The sequence below is a fragment of the Colias eurytheme genome, chromosome 7, assembly GCF_061535395.1.
Source record: "Colias eurytheme isolate Ceu_HAF_F1 chromosome 7, ilColEury1 Martin Lab GWU primary, whole genome shotgun sequence".
NCBI classification, from domain to species: Eukaryota; Metazoa; Arthropoda; class Insecta; order Lepidoptera; family Pieridae; genus Colias; species Colias eurytheme.
Window position 1 is genome coordinate 789,672 of NC_142986.1, and position 19,628 is coordinate 809,299.

The 19,628-nt window shown below is 40.6% G+C and overlaps 1 protein-coding gene across 11 annotated transcripts in view; it reads right to left on the reverse strand.

The window, feature by feature from the left end:
* Positions 1 to 602: 602 nt before the first annotated feature.
* Positions 603 to 19,628, reverse strand: part of eIF5 (eukaryotic translation initiation factor 5) — a 36,715-nt gene continuing 17,689 nt past the window's right edge. For 2 of the 11 annotated variants that reach the window (XM_090103914.1, XM_090103918.1), the window contains exons 3-13: positions 15,789 to 15,894; positions 15,208 to 15,359; positions 13,976 to 14,216; positions 11,926 to 12,043; positions 10,831 to 11,017; positions 10,647 to 10,742; positions 10,066 to 10,213; positions 4,329 to 4,488; positions 3,911 to 4,118; positions 3,460 to 3,630; positions 603 to 1,963 (exon numbers count right to left, since the gene is read on the reverse strand). In XM_090103914.1, the coding sequence (XP_089960040.1) occupies positions 1,847 to 1,963; positions 3,460 to 3,630; positions 3,911 to 4,118; positions 4,329 to 4,488; positions 10,066 to 10,213; positions 10,647 to 10,742; positions 10,831 to 11,017; positions 11,926 to 12,043; positions 13,976 to 14,132 (1,362 nt within the window). In that variant the 5' untranslated portion in view covers positions 14,133 to 14,216; positions 15,208 to 15,359; positions 15,789 to 15,894 and the 3' untranslated portion in view covers positions 603 to 1,846. Of the gene's footprint in view, positions 1,964 to 3,459; positions 3,631 to 3,910; positions 4,119 to 4,328; positions 4,489 to 10,065; positions 10,214 to 10,646; positions 10,743 to 10,830; positions 11,018 to 11,925; positions 12,044 to 13,975; positions 14,217 to 15,207; positions 15,360 to 15,779; positions 15,895 to 19,628 lie in introns of all 11 variants that reach the window. The other 9 variants (XR_016456946.1, XM_090103917.1, XM_090103922.1 and 6 more) reach the window with 9 other exon arrangements.

Genomic DNA, 19,628 nt, shown 5'->3' on the forward strand with positions numbered 1-19,628 from the left:
TCAATAAATAAAACAACACTTTCAGACTTCAAATGTATTGAATAAAAAACAAATCTAATAAAGGTGGCCATTTCAAAATAATCCATTAATTATAGTATCAGTTGCATGAACGCATCCCCTAAATACAACCCGCGCACGCGTCTCCACTTATATAATATTAAATAATTATAAAATCAAAAGCAAATCATATGGCAACATTTTAATACCAGATTCAAAACAAATGCCAGTGTACGCAAAAAACTTTCTAGATACGATATACCTCGTGTTCTGAAATATAAAAAATTGCCATACAAAAAACTATGAGCATACCCGATTTACAATTAAATATTTAAAAATCAAGAGCCACTTTTACCACTCCCTGATAAACTGCTAGCCAATTTACAATTATTTTACGACGTATATTCTCAAATTCATTTTAACTGACAGATAGGCTAACAGAACACATCTAAAAGTAGTGAAATTGGCTTTAACAAAAAAAACTCATACAAACAGATACAATATCGGTATCGGTAAAAAGGTCACATTTGTGACAAAACAAAAGAGATCACGTGCGATTTAACATTTTAGCGAATCTTGAACGCGTGGGTTTAATATACTTAATAGAAATTATTAAATAAATATTTATATCCAAAACTCGAATAAAATCACCAAGTTAAATGCTGGGGAACCAATTTTAATTACATTATTGATTCACAGTTGAATCCATATTTTTTAAAATGGTTTGCTATACACAAAGTAATATTTAATAAAGTATATTCGATTAAAAATGTCTGAGCGGAATCTAAAACTCGAGACGAATATTATTTTATATTAGAGATGCAATTTCATTTTAGACTTAGCGTATTGAAAATTTTATAATCTAAGATCCTAAAGAAGCGCTCGGTTAAATATAATAATCTTTACACGTATAAATTTAATGACTTGTAGAAAAATTCTAACGTTTCAATTAGCATGGGGCCCGTTCCGGGTGGCAATCAGTCGCAGTGACGTCACTAGGCGAGTTCTACATTTTTTTATTATTTTAAAGTAGCCCCTAGACGGTAATGCAAGCATGACATGCGTTTACGTGAATTGTCATGCCGCATGAGTGACCTGCCAGCACGTAGTTTGCATGGTCTACTGCAATATATTTGTCTTTGCTGCATTATAATCTTGGGACCACTTTATACGCAATTTTAACACTAATTTCAAGAATGCGTGCGCTATTTTCCAAAGTGTTGATTTTGTGAAGATTATTGCATTTGCGTGAGCAGTATACATATAATTGTGACGTCACTCGACTGAGCACACATCGCTGCAACGATCCATCGCACTGTAAGTATCAATTTGTAAGTGTGCCCACGCGACATCGTTGTGTGTGTTGTGTAAGTATTTGATGTAGGTGTGTGTGTGTGTGTGTAGACATACACGGTGTAGGTAGTTGTGTGTGAAGTGCCAGTTTCTTTTGATGTGTAGTGTAGTGTAGTGTAGTGTAGTATTTATATGTGTATTAGCTACGCGGGCACGTGTGCGTCGCGCCATTTTACTTTATATAGATACTACACAACTGATATCGTATATCTGCGTGTATTTTGGTCGTATGCTTGCGTGTTTCTGTATCTGTTTGTGTCTGAGTGCTTGTGTCCGTCTTTAAGTGTGTATGTCTTATTGCGTGTTGTGTATGTTTGCGTGTATATATCAGCCTGCGTGTGTATATGCTGCGTGTTTATCTGCCTGCGTGTGTATATGCTGCGTGTATGTCTGTCTACGTGTGTATGCGTGTATATCAATCTTGTGTGTGTGTATATCAGCCTGCGTGTGTATGCGTGTATATCAGCCTGCGTGTATATGTTGCGTGTATGTCTGTCTATATCGCATCGATGTCCACATCAATATCGGGCTCGTCGTCGTGCTTGGGCCGTGCGGGCGGCGCTGTGCTGACCGCCTTGATCGGCGTCGCCGCCGCACGGTCGTCGTACTCGATCTGTAACCCGAGATAGTGTCATCTTGTACATTGCTGTACATAATATGATTGATAAATTATATCAATACATAGTCTACAGTAATATAAAGAGGAAAGATTTTATAGATTGTAAAAAGGGAAAAGAAATTTTTTTTTTGTTGTTAATATTGAATATGCTGCAAAAGTACTGGGCCTATTTTAATGATTTTTTTCACAATGAAAATGAGGAAGCAACATAGGCTAAAAACAATAATAACGGGCATATCTCCGCAAATCGACGTCAAGCGCCTATTTTGTGTGAATCTAGGCTATTTTTTGTCGTTTATATCCCGAAGCTATGGCAGAGCCGGAACGAGCAACTAGTGCAAAATAAAGTTGCGACGTTTGTAGATTTAAATCCAGTTTTATGTCAAGCAAATCTTCATAACATAGTATTTTGAGTGGCTTCGCCATTTAAATCATCACATTGCTATTATTTTTGAAGTCTTTTTAACAAGAACAACCAATCATAGTTAACGATTATCACTACATAGTATAAAACAAAGTCGCTTTCTCTGTCCCCATGTCCCTTTGTATGCTTAAATCTTTAAAACTACGCAACGGATTTTGATGCGGTTTCTTTTAATAGATAGAGTGATTCAAGAGGAAGGTTTTAGTATATAATTTATTATAGTCCGGGATACATCGCCCATTTTTGCAAGTGATTACTATCAAGCTAATTTTTCGTGAGTAGCTTTATTTTGATGAGATGCCCAATAATTTCATGTACAAAACTCTCGATTGTGGTAGCTACCAGAGGAAACAAGGATAAAATATTTTGATTTGATGGTTCTCAAATATTAATTACTAACTGAATGTTTTTTTTTTGTTCAATCTCAAGATAATTATCTAAATTATTCGAAAAAATATTTGTCCTACAAAATCTATGGTTTGATCAAAGAGTCCCCCTTTCCAATGTGTATCGATAACGAAGTCATCATAAATGATTACTAACCAGCTGATTTTTTTATTTTCACTTATTTAATACTTATATAATTCAACAGACATATTGTCCTACAAATTGCGTAATAAATATTTGAGAACCGTCAAATCAAAAATTTTTATCCTTGTTACCTCTGTAAGCTACCACAATCGAGAGTTTTGTACATGAAATTATTGGGCATCTCATCAAAATAAAGCTACTCACGAAAAATTAGCTTGATAGTAATCACTTGCAAAAATGGGCGATGTATCCCGGACTATTAGGTTTTAGACAAAGCGGGTGAAGCCGCGGGCGGTAAGCTAGACATAAATAATTAAAAAAAATTGGTTGTAAAGTCGGTTTACTGACGATAGTTGAACGTGACAACGTCCGATTGTGCTTCTTTGTCGCTCGTTCCGCGCTTTCACTCGCACTTCAAGCCTTACATGGAACGCCTCAGAGCGAGGTAACGCCGCATGAGTCATGTTTTTTCGTGCGTGCAACCCGCTCTATCGAATTATAAGACGTTGTCACGTCAAAAAATTAATCCTCCCACCTCAATGTCCTCCTCGCTAGAGTCCTCCTCGGCCTGCTGCAGCCAGTCGATGAAGGGCTGCGCCCGCCGCACCACCTCCTGCACCACGTCCTTGGGCGCGTACTTGCGGGACGGCTTCGCGGCCCACTCTAGTATCGTCTTCTCCTCCACTATGTCCAGGTCGTACAGCAGCTGCAACAGTGGGGGGTGGATTAGTGTGGGTTAGAGCGGGGTAGGGTCGGGTTGTCAACTTTTAACGTGATAACGTTTTTTTTATTTGTGATTATCGTCTTTCGTAGAAAATGGTTAGATATTGTGCCGTTTACGGATGTATTTCATCAGAAAAACGCGAATTTTTTTTACGCTAATCACAAATGTGCCAACCATAAAGCGTTAACACACACATTTGCAGTCTCTACAGTGTGACTGTCAAAACGATGATTTTGTATGGAGTGTCCGGGGTGTGGCGCACCTTGAGCCCGGCGGGCACGCGCGCCAGCAGCACGGGGTGGTGCGCGGCGAGCGCGGTGAGCGCGTGCAGCGCGGCGCGTGGCGCGCGGGGGTCGAGCCGCGCCAGGCGCAGCAGCAGCGCGCGGTGCTTGCGCACGTCCACCGCCAGCGCGTTGGCTCGCACCAGGATCTCGAACGCCACCAGCAGCGCCTTCGACTTCACGTCCAGACTGCACAAGAGAAAATAACTAATTGATTGACGGATTCCCATAAAGTGTAATTCCGAATTAAGGGGTAAATGCAATTAATACGTAACTAGTAAATGACTTAATATGTAAGTAGTAAATGACTTAAAGAATCCACTATAATTGTTTAATCCCCACCAAAACACCCCTAAAACAAGAATATGACAAAAAAGTAACAAACAATATGTAACTCACCGCTCCGCCTCGTGCACGATCTCGTTGACAGCCCTTGTGCCGCTGACGTCGTCCGCGTCGGCCTTCTGCTTGAGGAACGAGTAGAACAGGTCCATACGCTGCTTCTCGTTCTTCTCGCTGTCCTCCGACACCGTCATGCTCTTCGCGCCCTCCGTCAGATCTGCGTACCGCACCATATCGCATTACTCTTGCGATCACTTTAAATAAGTACAAATCGCGCGGCAAGAGTTTGGCTTTGACCGTTATTGCGCAGAAATCAGAAATTGAGGTACGTAAAGCTGGCGATGAAAAATTAGCGAAATTAAAAAAAAACAACACCAGAATTTGTTGCTTATTTGTTGCTAATTAGTTGCTATAATGACGATTTTGTTGCTCAACCCGTTCGCTGAAAATCAGCAACAGTTCTAGCTTAACGTTAAGGTAGCGTGAAGAAATTGGAAAAAGGGATGGATCGTTGCAAAAATGCAGGTGAATTTGTTGCTAATTTGTTGCTGCATAAAAACAGTGAAAATTTTGAATTTTTTTCATTGGCGCCAAAAATAACACAGGCCACGTCAACTTAATTGTCGATTTTCGGTAGTGAAACATAAAAAAAAATTTGTTGCTCCTCACATCGTTTACTGGCACAGTGTACAGAGCCAGCAACAAAATAGAAACCGGAAGTAGAGTTAATTTTGAAACCGGTTTGCTAGAAAATCGTCCACGCCAGCTTAACTGTCGATTTTCGGTAGTGAAACATAAAAAAAAATTTGTTGCTCCTCACATCGTTCACTGGCACAGTATACAGAGCCAGCAACAAAATCGAAACCGGAAGTAGAGTTAATTTTGAAACCGGTTTGCTCGAAAATCGTCCACGCCAGCTTAACTGTCGATTTTCGGTAGTGAAACATAAAAAAAAAATTTGTTGCTCCTCACATCGTTCATCGGCACAGTGTACAGAGCCAGCAACAAAAAAGAAACCGGAAGTAGAGTTAATTTTGAAACCGGTTTGCTAGAATATCGTCCACGCCAGCTTAACTGTCGATTTTCGGTAGTGAAACATAAAAAAAAAATTGTTGCTCCTCACATCGTTCACTAGCACAGTGTACAGAGCCAGCAACAAAATAGAAACCGGAAGTAGAGTAAATTTTGAAACCGGTTTGCTAGAAAATCGTCCATGCCAGCTTAACTGTCGATTTTCGGTAGTGAACCATAAAAAAAAAATTTGTTGCTCCTCACATCGTTCACCGGCACAGTGTACAGAGCCAGCAACAAAATAGAAACCGGAAGTAGAGTTAATTTTGAAACCGGTTTGCTAGAATATCGTCCACGCCAGCTTAACTGTCGATTTTCGGTAGTGAAACATAAAAAAAAAATTGTTGCCCCTCACATCGTTCACTAGCACAGTGTACAGAGCCAGCAACAAAATAGAAACCGAAAGTAGAGTTAATTTTGAAACCGGTTTGCTAGAAAATCGTCCACGCCAGTTTAACTGTCGATTTTCGGTAGTGAAACATAAAAAAAAAATTTGTTGCTCCTCACATCGTTCACCGGCACAGTGTACAGAGCCAGCAACAAAATAGAAACCGGAAGAAGAGTTAATTTTGAAACCGGTTTGCTAGAAATTCGTCAATTTATTAACTCTACTTCCGGTTTTTATTTTGTTGCTGGCTCTGTACACTGTGCCAGCGAACGATGTGAGGAGCAAAAAAATTTTTTTTTATGTTTCTCTACCGAAAATCGACAGTTAAGCTGGCGTGGACGATTTTCTAGCAAACCGGTTTCAAAATTAACTCTACTTCCGGTTTCTATTTTGTTGCTGGCTCTGTACACTGTGCCAGTGAACGATGTGAGGAGCAACAATTTTTTTTTTATGTTTCACTAGAGAAAATCGACAGTTAAGCTGGCGTGGACGATTTTCTAGCAAACCGGTTTCAAAATTAACTCTACTTCCGGTTTCTATTTTGTTGCTGGCTCTGTACACTGTGCCAGTGAACGATGTGAGGAGCAACAAATTTTTTTTTTATGTTTCACTACCGAAAATCGACAGTTAAGCTGGCGTGGACGATTTTCTAGCAAACCGGTTTCAAAATTAACTCTACTTCCGGTTTCTATTTTGTTGCTGGCTCTGTACACTGTGCCAGTGAACGATGTGAGGAGCAACAAATTTTTTTTTATGTTTCACTACCGAAAATTGACAGTTAAGCTGGCGTGGACGATTTTCTAGCAAACTGGTTTCAAAATTAACTCTACTTCCGGTTTCTATTTTGTTGCTGGCTCTGTACACTGTGCCAGTGAACGATGTGAGGAGCAACAAATTTTTTTTTATGTTTCACTACCGAAAATCGACAATTAAGTTGACGTGGCCTGTGTTATTTTTGGCGCCAATGAAAAAAATTCAAAATTTTCACTGTTTTTATGCAGCAACAAATTAGCAACAAATTCACCTGCATTTTTGCAACGATCCATCCCTTTTTCCGATTTCTTCACGCTACCTTAACGTTAAGCTAGAACTGTTGCTGATTTTCAGCGAACGGGTTGAGCAACAAAATCGTCATTATAGCAACTAATTAGCAACAAATAAGCAACAAATTCTGGTGTTGTTTTTTTTTAATTTCGCTAATTTTTCATCGCCAGCTTTACGTACCTCAGAAATTGGGTATCAACGGGCAATTAGCGGGGTGCGGGGCGGGGAAAAGTATTGTGTGCATTGCGCAGTAATCCCTTCCACGCGAAGGTCAAAGCCAAACTCTCGCCGCGCGATCTGTATATGTTTAAGAATTGGCATCGCTACAATTCTAATGATACCCAACGTTGAAATTGATATTTATTATTTTATGGCATTTAAATGCTTTATAAATATAAATTTATAAAGAATAGAAAAAATAGAAAAAATTCGATCACGAGGCGAGACTCGAAGCCTGACCAATTCAGCCACTCGTGACCCGCCAGAGCAATCGAATTTTTTTTTTTTTTTTTTTTTTTTTATGTCAGAGCAAGCAAAGGAGCAGATGGGCCACCTGATGTTAAGTGGTCACCACCGCCCATAAACACTTGTAACACTAGGAGTGTTACAGGTGCTTTGCCGGCCTTTTATGGACAAATAAGCTCTTTTCTTGAAGGCCCCAATGTCGTAGTTGTTCGGGAACACCGCAGGTGGCAAATCGTTCCACAGTTTCACCGTACGCGGAAGGAAGTTGCGGGTGAAGCGGACAGTGGTGGAGCGCCAACCATCCAGATGGTGCGGATGGAACTGGTTTTTACGGCGTGTGGTCCGGTGGTGGAACTGTGCGGCTGGTAGTAGGTGGAACAATTCCTCAGAGCACTCCCCATAGTAGATTCTGTACAGTATACAGAGAGACGCAACGTCTCTTCGCACTGACAGAGGATCGAGCCTATCGGAAAGCCTACGGTCATCGACAATTCGAGCTGCTCGACGTTGGATGCGGTCAAGAGGAAGGAGTTGATACTGTGGGGCTCCGGCCCAGAGATGAGAACAGTACTCCATATGCGGTCGCACCTGAGCCTTGTACAGCTGAAGTCGGTGGGCCGGCTTGAAGTACTGTCTCGATCTACTGAGCACACCAAGTTTTTTCGAGGCTAATTTAGCCTTCGCTTCCAAATGACTGCGGAATTGAACGTCACTCGAGATTTCGACTCCGAGGATTCCGATTTTCGGCGATATACTAAGGGGAGTACTCTTAAACCGAGGTTCTACGACAAATGGGGTCTTTTTAGCGGTGAACGCGCAAACCTGTGTCTTTAGGGGATTGAACTCGACAAGATTAAGTTCGCCCCAATCCGAGACTTCTTGGAGAGAAGACTCGACTTCAGACACAAGTTTGTTTCGACTCTCATTGAGGCTTTCCTTTGAGGTGTTTGCACGGCCGGGATAAAGAGCATCCCCCGTACTGTCGTCCGCATAGCAATGAATATTACTGATTTGTAACAAATCATTGATATGCAGAAGAAACAGTGTAGGAGATAGCACGCAGCCTTGTGGGACACCAGCATTCACATGAAGAGGCTTAGAGCAAGAACCGTCGATAACGACCTTAATGCTCCTCTCTTCCAGGAAGCTGGCAACCCAATCGCATAACCTCGCAGGAAGTCCGAAAGATGGTAATTTCGCTAGAAGTGCCTTGTGCCAGACCCGATCGAAGGCTTTCGCTACATCCAAACTTACAGCCAATGCCTCCCCTTTACTCTCAACCGCCTCCGCCCATCTGTGAGTGAGGTACACCAAAAGATCACCAGTCGAGCGACCACTACGGAAACCGTATTGCCGGTCGCTTAACAGCTGGTTCTCCTCCAGGTACCTCATGAGCTGGCAGTTAATAATGGATTCCATTATTTTGGAGAGTAAAGAAGTGATGGCGATCGGTCTGTAGTTAGACGGATTTGAGCGATCGCCTTTTTTAGGGATTGGGTGGACAAGAGCAGTCTTCCACGAATTCGGAACAATGCCTTTGGCGTAAGAAAGCCGAAAAAGACGCGTTACAACCGGTGCCAACTCAGGAGCACATGTCCTAAGCACAATAGGGGAGACTCCATCCGGCCCTGACGACTTATGGATGTCAAGGGAAAGGAGAGCATTTCGAACGGCACGTTGTGTGAAACGTATATCCGCCATTGAATGGTTACACCGCGGGATGGTCGGCGGTGTCTTTCCCCTGTCATCAAGAGTCGAGTTCCTAGCAAAGAGAGCGCCCAAGAGTTCGGCTTTCTCTTTAGCGGAATGGGCCAGAGAGTCTTCGTCCTTGTGCAAAGGTGGAAAGGATGAACGACAGAAGTTACCTTGGATGGCCTTGGCGAGGGACCAAAACGCCCGTGTTCCCGAAGGAAGTCGCGTCAGTCTATCGCCAAGTGCACCAATGTAACTAGATTTAGCCCTAGCGATTTCTCTCTTGTAGGATCTGGAGGCAGTTTCAGTTTTATGTGTCTAAGGGACACACCGCGCGCTATCTATTGAGATGATTAACAACCATCTCAACCAATATGAAACACTTTTCAGTGAATACAATATTGTAACGATGGAGCACGACCTTTTTTGTTGAAATTGATATTTATTATTTTATGGCATTTAAATCTACACTAATATTATAAAGCTGAAGAGTTTGTTTGTTTGTTTGAGCGCGCTAATCTCGGGAACTACTGGTCCGATTTGAAAAATTCTTTCGGTGTTAGATAGCCCATTTATCGAGGAAGGTTATATATCATCACGCTACGACCAACAGGGGTGGAGCCACGGGGGTGAAACCACGCGGAGCAGCTAGTGCTTTATAAATATAAATTTATAAATAATAGAACAATTCTGATGATACCCAACGTGTTCACACGCAGTCTCACTCGCTCACACGCAGTCTCATATCCACACTTCCATCTTTTATTTTATTCATATCATTTTGTTAACAAAAAGAACAGTTTTATTACTGCGTATTTTATGTATTAAATACAAAAATAACAATTTGCTTGTTTCACAACTGACATATAACTCTTCCATAATTGCCACAAGCTTCAATGACCACTTGTCATCATGTGGCCACCATCATACCAAAAATAAAAAAAGACGGGTTGCACTCCGGGAGTGCCGAAAACTTGATTATTAACGTTGAGCATGTTTGATATCTATCCGTCTTACGCTTTTTCGATCAGGTCACGTGTCCTGACGCGAGTTTAAGATTTTATACCCATTACAGAAAAAGTGCTCAACGCCGCTAAAGAAGTTTTCACTTCAATAATAAAAATAGATAATCACCTTGCATCCTTGCCCGCACTGCGGCCTCGCTAACGTCCACGGTCCAACTGCAATCGTCGTCGTCGTCGTCGTCGCCGCGCTTCTTATCTTTTTCCTTCTTAACGCTCTTGGCGTTCGGCGTCGTGGGCGTTATGGGCGCGTCGCTCTCCTGGAACATACATACAAATTTTTACTTTTTATTCAGATTTTCAGTTCGATTCTGTTTGGCTCGGTCTTGGAAATTGCTTAGTCCTTTATTCTACCAAACTTTAAAGTTCTTCACGTCATATCATATGTAAAATAAATAAGGAGGATAATTGGCTAATAATTTCAACAATTTTAAAATGAAGAAGAAAAGAAAGAAAGGGTTTATTTACCACACAAGAAATAAAATACAGTAAAAATGGTAACCAGTGTGGTTCTGTGTGATGGTAATGCCCTATTTTATAATTATTTTTTGTTACCGAGGCACGTAACTGGTCAATAGAGCGATTGATTCTATTTAAATTTGACTCTCCTTTAATGTTACGAGAAGCCAACTATCACCACCTACAATCTCCACCTCATTTAACACAATTTGTGTTCTAATACTAAGTACTCACGGTCTTAGCCTCGCTATCACCATCGTGGTTCCCGTTAGCGGCCGGTCCACTGCGCTTGGACCGCTTGCCGCGGTTGCCCTCCGTCAGCGACGAGCCCTGCAAACGTTTATTTATTTATTTATTTACGGCATATGCCAAACCACACATATATTAAACTTAATTCTAAACTTATATATATTGTCACCTGCATGGCAGGGTCCGCAGCGGGCGGGTTCTTCAATATAAACGTGTTGAGCTTGTGTATGAAGTCGAGCTGTCCGTGGTAGCCGCACGCCTTGCAGCCCTGCGATATCGTGTTGCGCTTGGTCGACACGATCAGGTCAGTCTCCGGGTTGTCGCACTCGGGGCACAGCACGAACTTGCGGATGAAGCTGTCAACGAACGATAGAGCATGATTCACGCTACACCCTTGCAAGAGCCGGGAAACAAAACAGTATCCACCGAATTCAAATTTCTTTATTTGCAGAATGTAGAATTACAAAGATATACATTCATAAAGAATAGAAAAAATTCGATCACGAAGCGGGACTCGAACCCGCATCCTTTCGCGCCTAACCGGGGCGGATGGATGCCTGACCAATTCAGCCACTCGTGACCCGCCAGAGCAATCGAATTTATTCTATTCTTTCAGTTTTATGTGTCTAAGGGACACACCGTGTGCCATCTATTGAGATGATACAGATTACGTTTACATAAATTCTTAAACATTCTGGCTCGTATTTGAGCGTGCAAATCTATACTAATATTATAAAGAGGAAAGGTTTGTATGTATGTATGTATGTATGTATGTATGTATGTATGTATGTATGTATGTATGTATGTATGTATGGTTTTCACGCATAAACTACTGGACCGATTTTGATGAAATTTGGCACAGATAATCTTTAGACCCTGAGAAAGAACATATGCTAACTTTTATTGCGAAATGTGTACCACGGGCGAAGCCGGGGCGGACCGCTAGTATATTATAAATTACAATAAACAATATTATACCACACGACACTAGATCCCATTACAAAATTATAGTAGAAAAAATAATTATAAATAAAACACATTTCATTTAAATTTGAATATCCACCGACATTTCAACGTCGAACATACAAAAAGTCTACAACTTTTGGAGCCTTTTCAATACATACAAACAATCTTTCCTCTGTTTAATATTAGTGTAGATCAATTTCAATATACAAGAACAAGATCTTATTAACATTTTTAACAAGATATTTTAACTTACACTAGTAATTCTATTTGACCTTAATGAATATGGAATATGTCTTACCCATCTAGCAGATCTTGCAACTTAGCCGAATCGTGGCTTCCATTAACTATAAAGCGCTCATTCTTAAAATCGAATTGCGTTTGAGCTCCCAATTCACAGCCAAAATACTTTGTTGGATCTGAAAAAATTGTTTCGATTAATATATTGTCCTTTAGGAAAGAGCAACTGCAGTTTCTTGACAGCATTCCGGTAGTCAACAGTGATCATTTTTACGTAACATTTAATATCAAGTTTTAAGTTTCAATTTACTATCGCAATTGAGCAACATTGAGAAAATTATTTTATTTCGATTTTAGGGGTTCTCAATTACTTTTTATCTTTTGAGTTCAGCAGGGTTAGTATTTCCTTTGACACATGGCTCGAAACATTTCGCTTAAATTTGGCTATTTGAAAGTTATTAATGACTGACGGATTGTCGGATCGGACCAATCAAAATTAAGCGAATCGATCGTTCGTGCCATTTATCGTAAGTGACAAAACCCTGCAGTTCTTTCAACTGGGTGAACCAACTATATAAATTTCTTTATATTTTGTGATCACACTCACAGTGGCCAGTCTAAAAATATCTAAAATACAATACTTATCTTTTTTTTTTTTTTTTTTTTGTGGTGTCTCTCAATGTTAGCCAGAAGGGCTTCTACATTTTAACGCGGACGCGGGGGTGAACTGAAGGTTCACCCTGGTAGCGACATGCACAAGGGCGTCCCCCCTTGACGGGGACCACGAACCTCGGCTTGAGCTGTCGCTTGAGTGGAGGAGGCCAGAAGGGCCCTAATCGGACGGGCGCTCACCCGGGTGGGCGCGGGAACGCGGAACAAGGGACCTCGTCTTCGCCGGCGAAGACGGTGTACGCTTTCTGCTGTGGTGTGTGCGGTGTCGCGGTTGTTTCGACGTTGGGCTTCAATCGCCGCGTCTAGCCGTGCGTTAGCTTTGGTAATGTCGTCGTCGGAGTCGTCCAAGACGTGTCTCGGCCGCCTGCGACGACGAGTGGGATCGGGATTCGCGACGTATGCGATGGCCTTTGTCACCAATGGGTTGGGGTGGTTTTTAGCCTTGTCGAAGTAGCGCTTAGACGCTTGCTTCATCCATTGGGCTATAGTGGGGAGTTCTAGGTCCCTATGTAGGTCCACGTTACGCACGAACCAGGGCGCTCCAGTCGCCGTTCTCATGAACCGCGACTGAATCGTCTGGAGCTTGTGTATGGAGCTGGGGGCGCAATGCGCGAAAACTACACTACTATAAGTGAGGATTGGACGGACCACCGTTTTGTAAAGTGTCACCTTATTTCTAAGGGACATTTTACTGCGACTGTTAATAAGGTAATAGAGCCGGCTAAGAACATAGCTGGCTTTCTTACGGACTGCCTTAATGTGGTCTTTAAATGACATGTGCGCGTCTAGAGTGACGCCTAAGAATTTGGTGTGCTTTTGCCACGGAATGACTTGGCCATAGAGTTTGACACTATCTATGGCCTCGGGGCCGCCGCGCCTGAAGAGCACGGCGGCGCTCTTGTCGGGGTTCACAGTGATACCCCATTTGCGAAACCATTTGCCTAATGCATCGGTCGCGGATTGTAGGAGTGGAGCTATTCTTTTGCGGTGTGGACTCGACACGTAGAGTGCCGTGTCGTCCGCGAAGAGGGATAGTTGCACTTTATCGTGCTTTGGGATGTCGCTAGTGTATAGCGCGAATAGGAGGGGCGACAAGACGGAGCCCTGAAAATACAATATCATAATATATGTGACAAGTGACGCCTCGCGAGTTTAGGTACCGTGCGCTCTTAAACGGCGGGAGTTGGCCTACTTCTCTCTTTTTACTATGCTTAGGGCTGATTTTTTAATCCTTGGTTAAAACTTATTCATCGAATAACGTATTAAACTACCATTTCAAAAATGTATTGTAATTGTGCGTATTTGACAGTTTACAGGTGACATTTTAAAATGTTCGTGTAATACTTTATTGGACGGACAAATTTTAACCAAGCATTGAAAAATCGGCCCTTAAACGGCAAAATAATTATTTATACGACGATTATATGTACGACACTCACACGTAGCCGGTCTGCCCAACGCCTTGGCCACCTCGGGCATGTTGACGATGACCGTCTTGATGCCGTTCCCCTTGCCCTCCACCTTGGCGCAGATGCGCGGCATCTTGTAGCGGTAGAACGCGTCCGCCACGTTGCGGTTCACGTTCACGGACCCCATGGTTGATTATTGCTATTTACTCTCACTTATATAACGGTAACACTAACTAATTATTCCAGGGGTGGTTTTTTTTTGACACTGGATCTGGAAAAAAATAACATTTTTAACAGTTTATAGTATAATGTTATTGTAAATTAATGATTAGGAATGGGTTGTGGAATGATTAACTAATTTACATTTTCTTTGATTAAAAAAAAGGTGACGGTGACATGGTAACCACTTGAATCATGGAAAACAATAATAAAAATAACTATAGTGCTGCTCTAGTATTACTACAGTGCATTAACAAAAAAAAATAGAGAAAAATAACGAAAAATTCAGATGACCAGCGCGCACCGGGGTGTGTTGTCATGTCGATCTAGGAATCAGTAAATATATAAAAGCGTATGTAGGCGGTTGATGTACTATGTGGCAAAGAATATAATAATAAAGCAACCAAAATAAAATATTTGCCTATTTTTGTAACCTAATTATACCTAAATTAATTTTAGGTGTGAAGAAGTGACGATTTGTGTGTACAAGACACATAATATGATACTGTGTGAATTCTATCTAAGTGACTACTTGTTCAACTAAAGGTCAACTATCTACAACAATAAGGTACTTCCCAGATTTACACGCGACTATGTAATCTCTCTACAAGTGACTATGTAGTATACATATATCAAAATATAATCTAACTACGTCGTCTCTCTGGGAGCGACTACAAAGAACTTACATAGTCTCTCTATTAGCAAATACGTGCGACCACGCAGTCTCTCTACTTGCGACTTCTAAGAGCGTACCCGCAATGCGGCTACCCGCATAGTGCGTATACGCTCTAAAAGTCACTATGTGTCGAGGTCTTTTTACAAGTGACTACATAGTCTCTACAAGTGACTAGCCACATTACAGTTTCACCACAGGTGACTAGGTAGTATCTACAAGTGACTACGTAGCTATCCCAAGTGACTATGCATCTTCCCCAACATAGCTTCACTACAAGAGACTACGATTACAGTTTCACCACAGGTGACTACGTAGTGTCTACAAGTGACTATGCATCTTCCCCAAGCGCCTACCGACGGCCACTCACCGGCAGCGTGTTCGCGCGAGCTGCTCGCGTCTACAACGGCATGCGGGCCGAGTGCACCCGCGGCGCGCGCCAGTCACGTTTGCCGCAGCGGCAGCAGCTTCCGATGTCTGTTACTGCAAAACTTTGTTCTTCTGCAACATATAGCGTCGCGGCTACTCGACGCAACCGGCGATAACCCGCGCGTTTTACTACTTTACAACCTTTTTTTTTTCTACTTTTAATTTTTTTTATCTCAAACGATCTTTAGCATATAGAAGTTTTGGAAAATCGAACCATAATTATTATTTTGAAATCGTGATTCGTGTAGAATAAAAGTTTGATAACATTCTTATCAGCAGCAACACTTTAACGGTTTATTTTATTTTTATATATATTTTTATTAGAATTATTTAGTCATAAAACCCGCAACTGCATTATGCACTTTATCGAGTTGCCATTATTAATAATTGCTACCGGTAAGATAAGAAGGAAAAAAACATGTAGATGTAGAGGGGTCAGGGGTTTCTAATGATAATTTCGTAGCTGTTTGGAGTGGGTGGGAGCTATAAACCATACGGACATGTTCTGCTTACGTATCTAACCTGCGGGCGGTATTGCTCGTTATGTGAAGCGTCATGCACGCTCGTCGACAGCCGGCCTTGCTCGCGACGACACACCGACCACTCTCCTCGCACTGTACTGTAGTCTCTGCAACGAGATAACACATACGGTCAATAGTAAACCTAATTAGGTTGGTGACAGCCTCATTCTCGTTCAATCTAAGTACTAAGAATTCATACATTTCTGGTAAAAACAATAGGGCAATTTGAACTTGTGTGCCATTATTGATCAAAATGTCTAGTTTGAAAGGATTTACTCATCATTATTTACTAAAAATATTAAAATGAAATAGTGTAAGTAGTAGCTTTATCTATTTCAAGTTTGGTAACCATTTTATCACTCTCCAAATTGACGTAATCATAATAATACCCGCAAATAGAAGTTATCACGATTTATTACTTTTATACGAATAAGCCAATATGTAACGTTTGTAAATTGTTTTGGTTCATCAAAATTGTTACACTATAAGCGTCTCTTCTTTTTACTTGGATCTTAAATTTTCATCATATCATATCTGGTATAAAACCTAAAAATTATGTTTGATAACAATTACCTAGATACAATAGAACATTAAATCTAGCATATCATCTCACATGTTTTCCATTAAATTTAATTTGTACGGCTTCATTTTACAACGCTGTATTCGTCGTGCTTCCCCGATAACATTTAATTTTAGTGAGCGTTCTATTCTATAGCCACGCTTAATCTGCTTTAATATACGATGCAAGCAAACGTCGCGTACCTCGTACGTATCAAATGTCAGGGCCACGTGATCGCGCCAAAATATTAACACAGACTTACTCAAAATCCACTCCGTCACTATCGCTCACGCATGTCGCAAGTGGTCAATTTAAACTGGCCATGAAAAACCTTAACTTGAAGTTCACAACAACACCACGTGTAACTACCATATCGATAAGCATACAGGCAATTCGGCGCTTAATCCAAAACCGGTAAAATTGAAATTGCCGTGAAAAAAATCGCAAACACATCGGCGAAGATTGCGCACATAATAGCGTCCTTGGAACGCGTGTGTTTCATTGGCCAATGTGAATGTACAACACACACATGTAGTGGTATTGTCGTAAAATGGTATATTACTTTCGGTTGCCGCATTCAGAGTTGAAGATTTATATCTTCCGCATACAGTCTGTGTAGCTAATGCTGTGTTACACTTCGTTAGTATGTTGGGTGTAGATTACGAGTCTGGTGTACTGTAAATGATTCCTTTGAACATTGTATGGATTAACTAAACCAAGTTGAAATGTGAGCAGAGCATACGTAAGCAGTATTCTAACATGGAGGCGGATAATGTAGTGTAAATTGCTTCAATGACGTCAGTATACGCCGAGCTTTTTATTAGCAAATACGTCACCGACACCGTCATAATATGACGAGTAAATGGAAGGAGCTTGATAGTTGATACAAAACAAGCCTTGCCGTAATTTATGAATGAAATGTTTTCAACTAGGAGGAGAACTGTTTTATTTAGACATTAATTAAGTACATCTCCGTCAGGTCAGAGTAACTATCATATAAAACTACATACATATTTTCAAGAGGCCACCTATCGCCGATTGTGATAAAAAAGAAAATAGTTTCTCGGATAACAGGGGTTAAGTTTAAACTTTAAATACAAAGAACACTCGAGCGGAGTGGTGACATGATGACCTCGCGTCTAGGGGTTGCCGCAATGCGGTCACATTGCCTATTTTGCGACAAAACGTTAAATAAACGGCCAATGCAGGGGTCCCACTACTTTGTATGCAGCGCACATGAAACAGATTATTTTAACATGTCGGGACTCGGGAGCGAGTAAATCACGCTGAAAAAACGGTAATCCAACGTTTATTCGAATAAATTGTAGAATCTATTGAAGACTTTTATTATTTTAAGAAGAACTGTAACTTTGTTAACCATTGACACATTTCCATTTAATATAACTCAATTATTAAGTTACTAAAAAGGCTAAAATAATGATCGCCTATCACCATCTACACTCTTACGTAAATTGGAATAGCTTCTATTATACCTAAGATTAATAGTAACATTGCACACTACGAGCATCATCAAAACATACAATCATCATTCATTCAGTGTATATTATTGTTATTGTGTAGCATTATTTTATCAATCTTTCATTCACGATCGTCGTCAGACGACACTTTGTGAGTAGGTGTCGTATGACGGTGACCAAACATAGTATGTACCTACAATATCCGCTCGTTTCCCAAACATCTCATTACTACAGTGCATTCCAACTATGTATGCAACACTATCCGACGTATTACATACAATTATACAACATCATTGCTACAGGAAGTCTCCGCACTCCGCAGTGGTAAAACAATGCAACTGTGATCTTGTTGCAGAATTCCATTGATGCCATACTTTTCATTATTTCATAGTACACGTTAGGGACTTGTTTGCATATCAGACTACAATAACGTTCACTAAAATGTGTCTAAATTAAGCTTTGACTTTCTTTTCTTAATTTCAAAGTTCTAAAATCTAAAGAGAATGAGATAATATATTACAAGTTAGTACCTAACGTTTATTTTATTCAGATAAAAAATAACGCTCTATTTAAAAGTTATACATATGTACTAGTATATGATAATAATAAAGAGCAGTCAAACTATAAAAATATATTGTACAATCTACTCACTATCGTTACACTCTTTATCTATTTGTGATGCAAAGCTTTTTATAACATTTTTTACATTGATAATAGTTTGAATATTTTGTAATACCTACATTACACAATTTAACTACTGTAGAAGCAAGTAAAACGTGTGCTATTAACTACTGTAATATTATAAATGCGAAAGTCTGTGAGGATGGATGGATGGATGGATGGATGGATGGAAGGATGTTTGTTATTTTTTTTCGTAAAAACGACTGAACCGATACCAATGAAATTTGGTATATAGGTAACTGAAGACCCAGAAAAAGACATCTAAGGCTACTTTTTATCCCGGAAATCCTACAGGAACGGGAACTATGCTGGTTTCTTTGAAACCTCGGATAAAGCAGCGGTCGGAAATCTAGTCTTTAATAAATAGCTGACAAATCCCAGTTTTGCGAAATATGTGGTTTTACTACTATAATCAGATTTTCGGCTATTTTCCATCTTCAACCACGTCGATGTCATCATTGTCTACCGATATTAACTTTACGAGTACACCAACATCCGGCCCACTCCTGCCATCGGCTTCCGTTAGATACACATTATTGACAATACACGGCTTGCTTATAATTTCCATTGTCAGCGTACGAACAATATACATATGTAATATGTACCACTTTTGTTAACTGTGTGTGTTGTAGGCTCAAAGCATGTTATTGTTGATATTTAACCGACTGAATTCTGAATAGGAATCGTGCAAATTCGCATGAAATTAAGCCTAAAGAGAAAGGTTTTCATAAAAGCCTAAATCCATGTTGTATTATTTGTTGCTACGATATGCGTATGATACAGTACGCAAGTCGCAATGTTGGTACAAGACCACAACCAAAAACAAACAGAAAACAGAACTCAAATTGAATATATGAAAAGTGCTTCCATCGTTTTCCTTGCTTCAGAGATTCTCCGGAGAACTCTCTATGCTCCCAATCGTTTATTTGCGAAACTATCGAACGACAAGCATCGTCTATAAAACTATTGAAGCATTACTTCGCTATCGTTCCTACTATCAGTGTCACAAAGATAACGAGTCGCGAATCGTGATCGACAGCCGCAGGTTAACACCACGACGTCGGGCGACGCGTCACACGAGTCAAGGTCCACGCGCTTCATTAGAATCACCTAATTGCCCTTT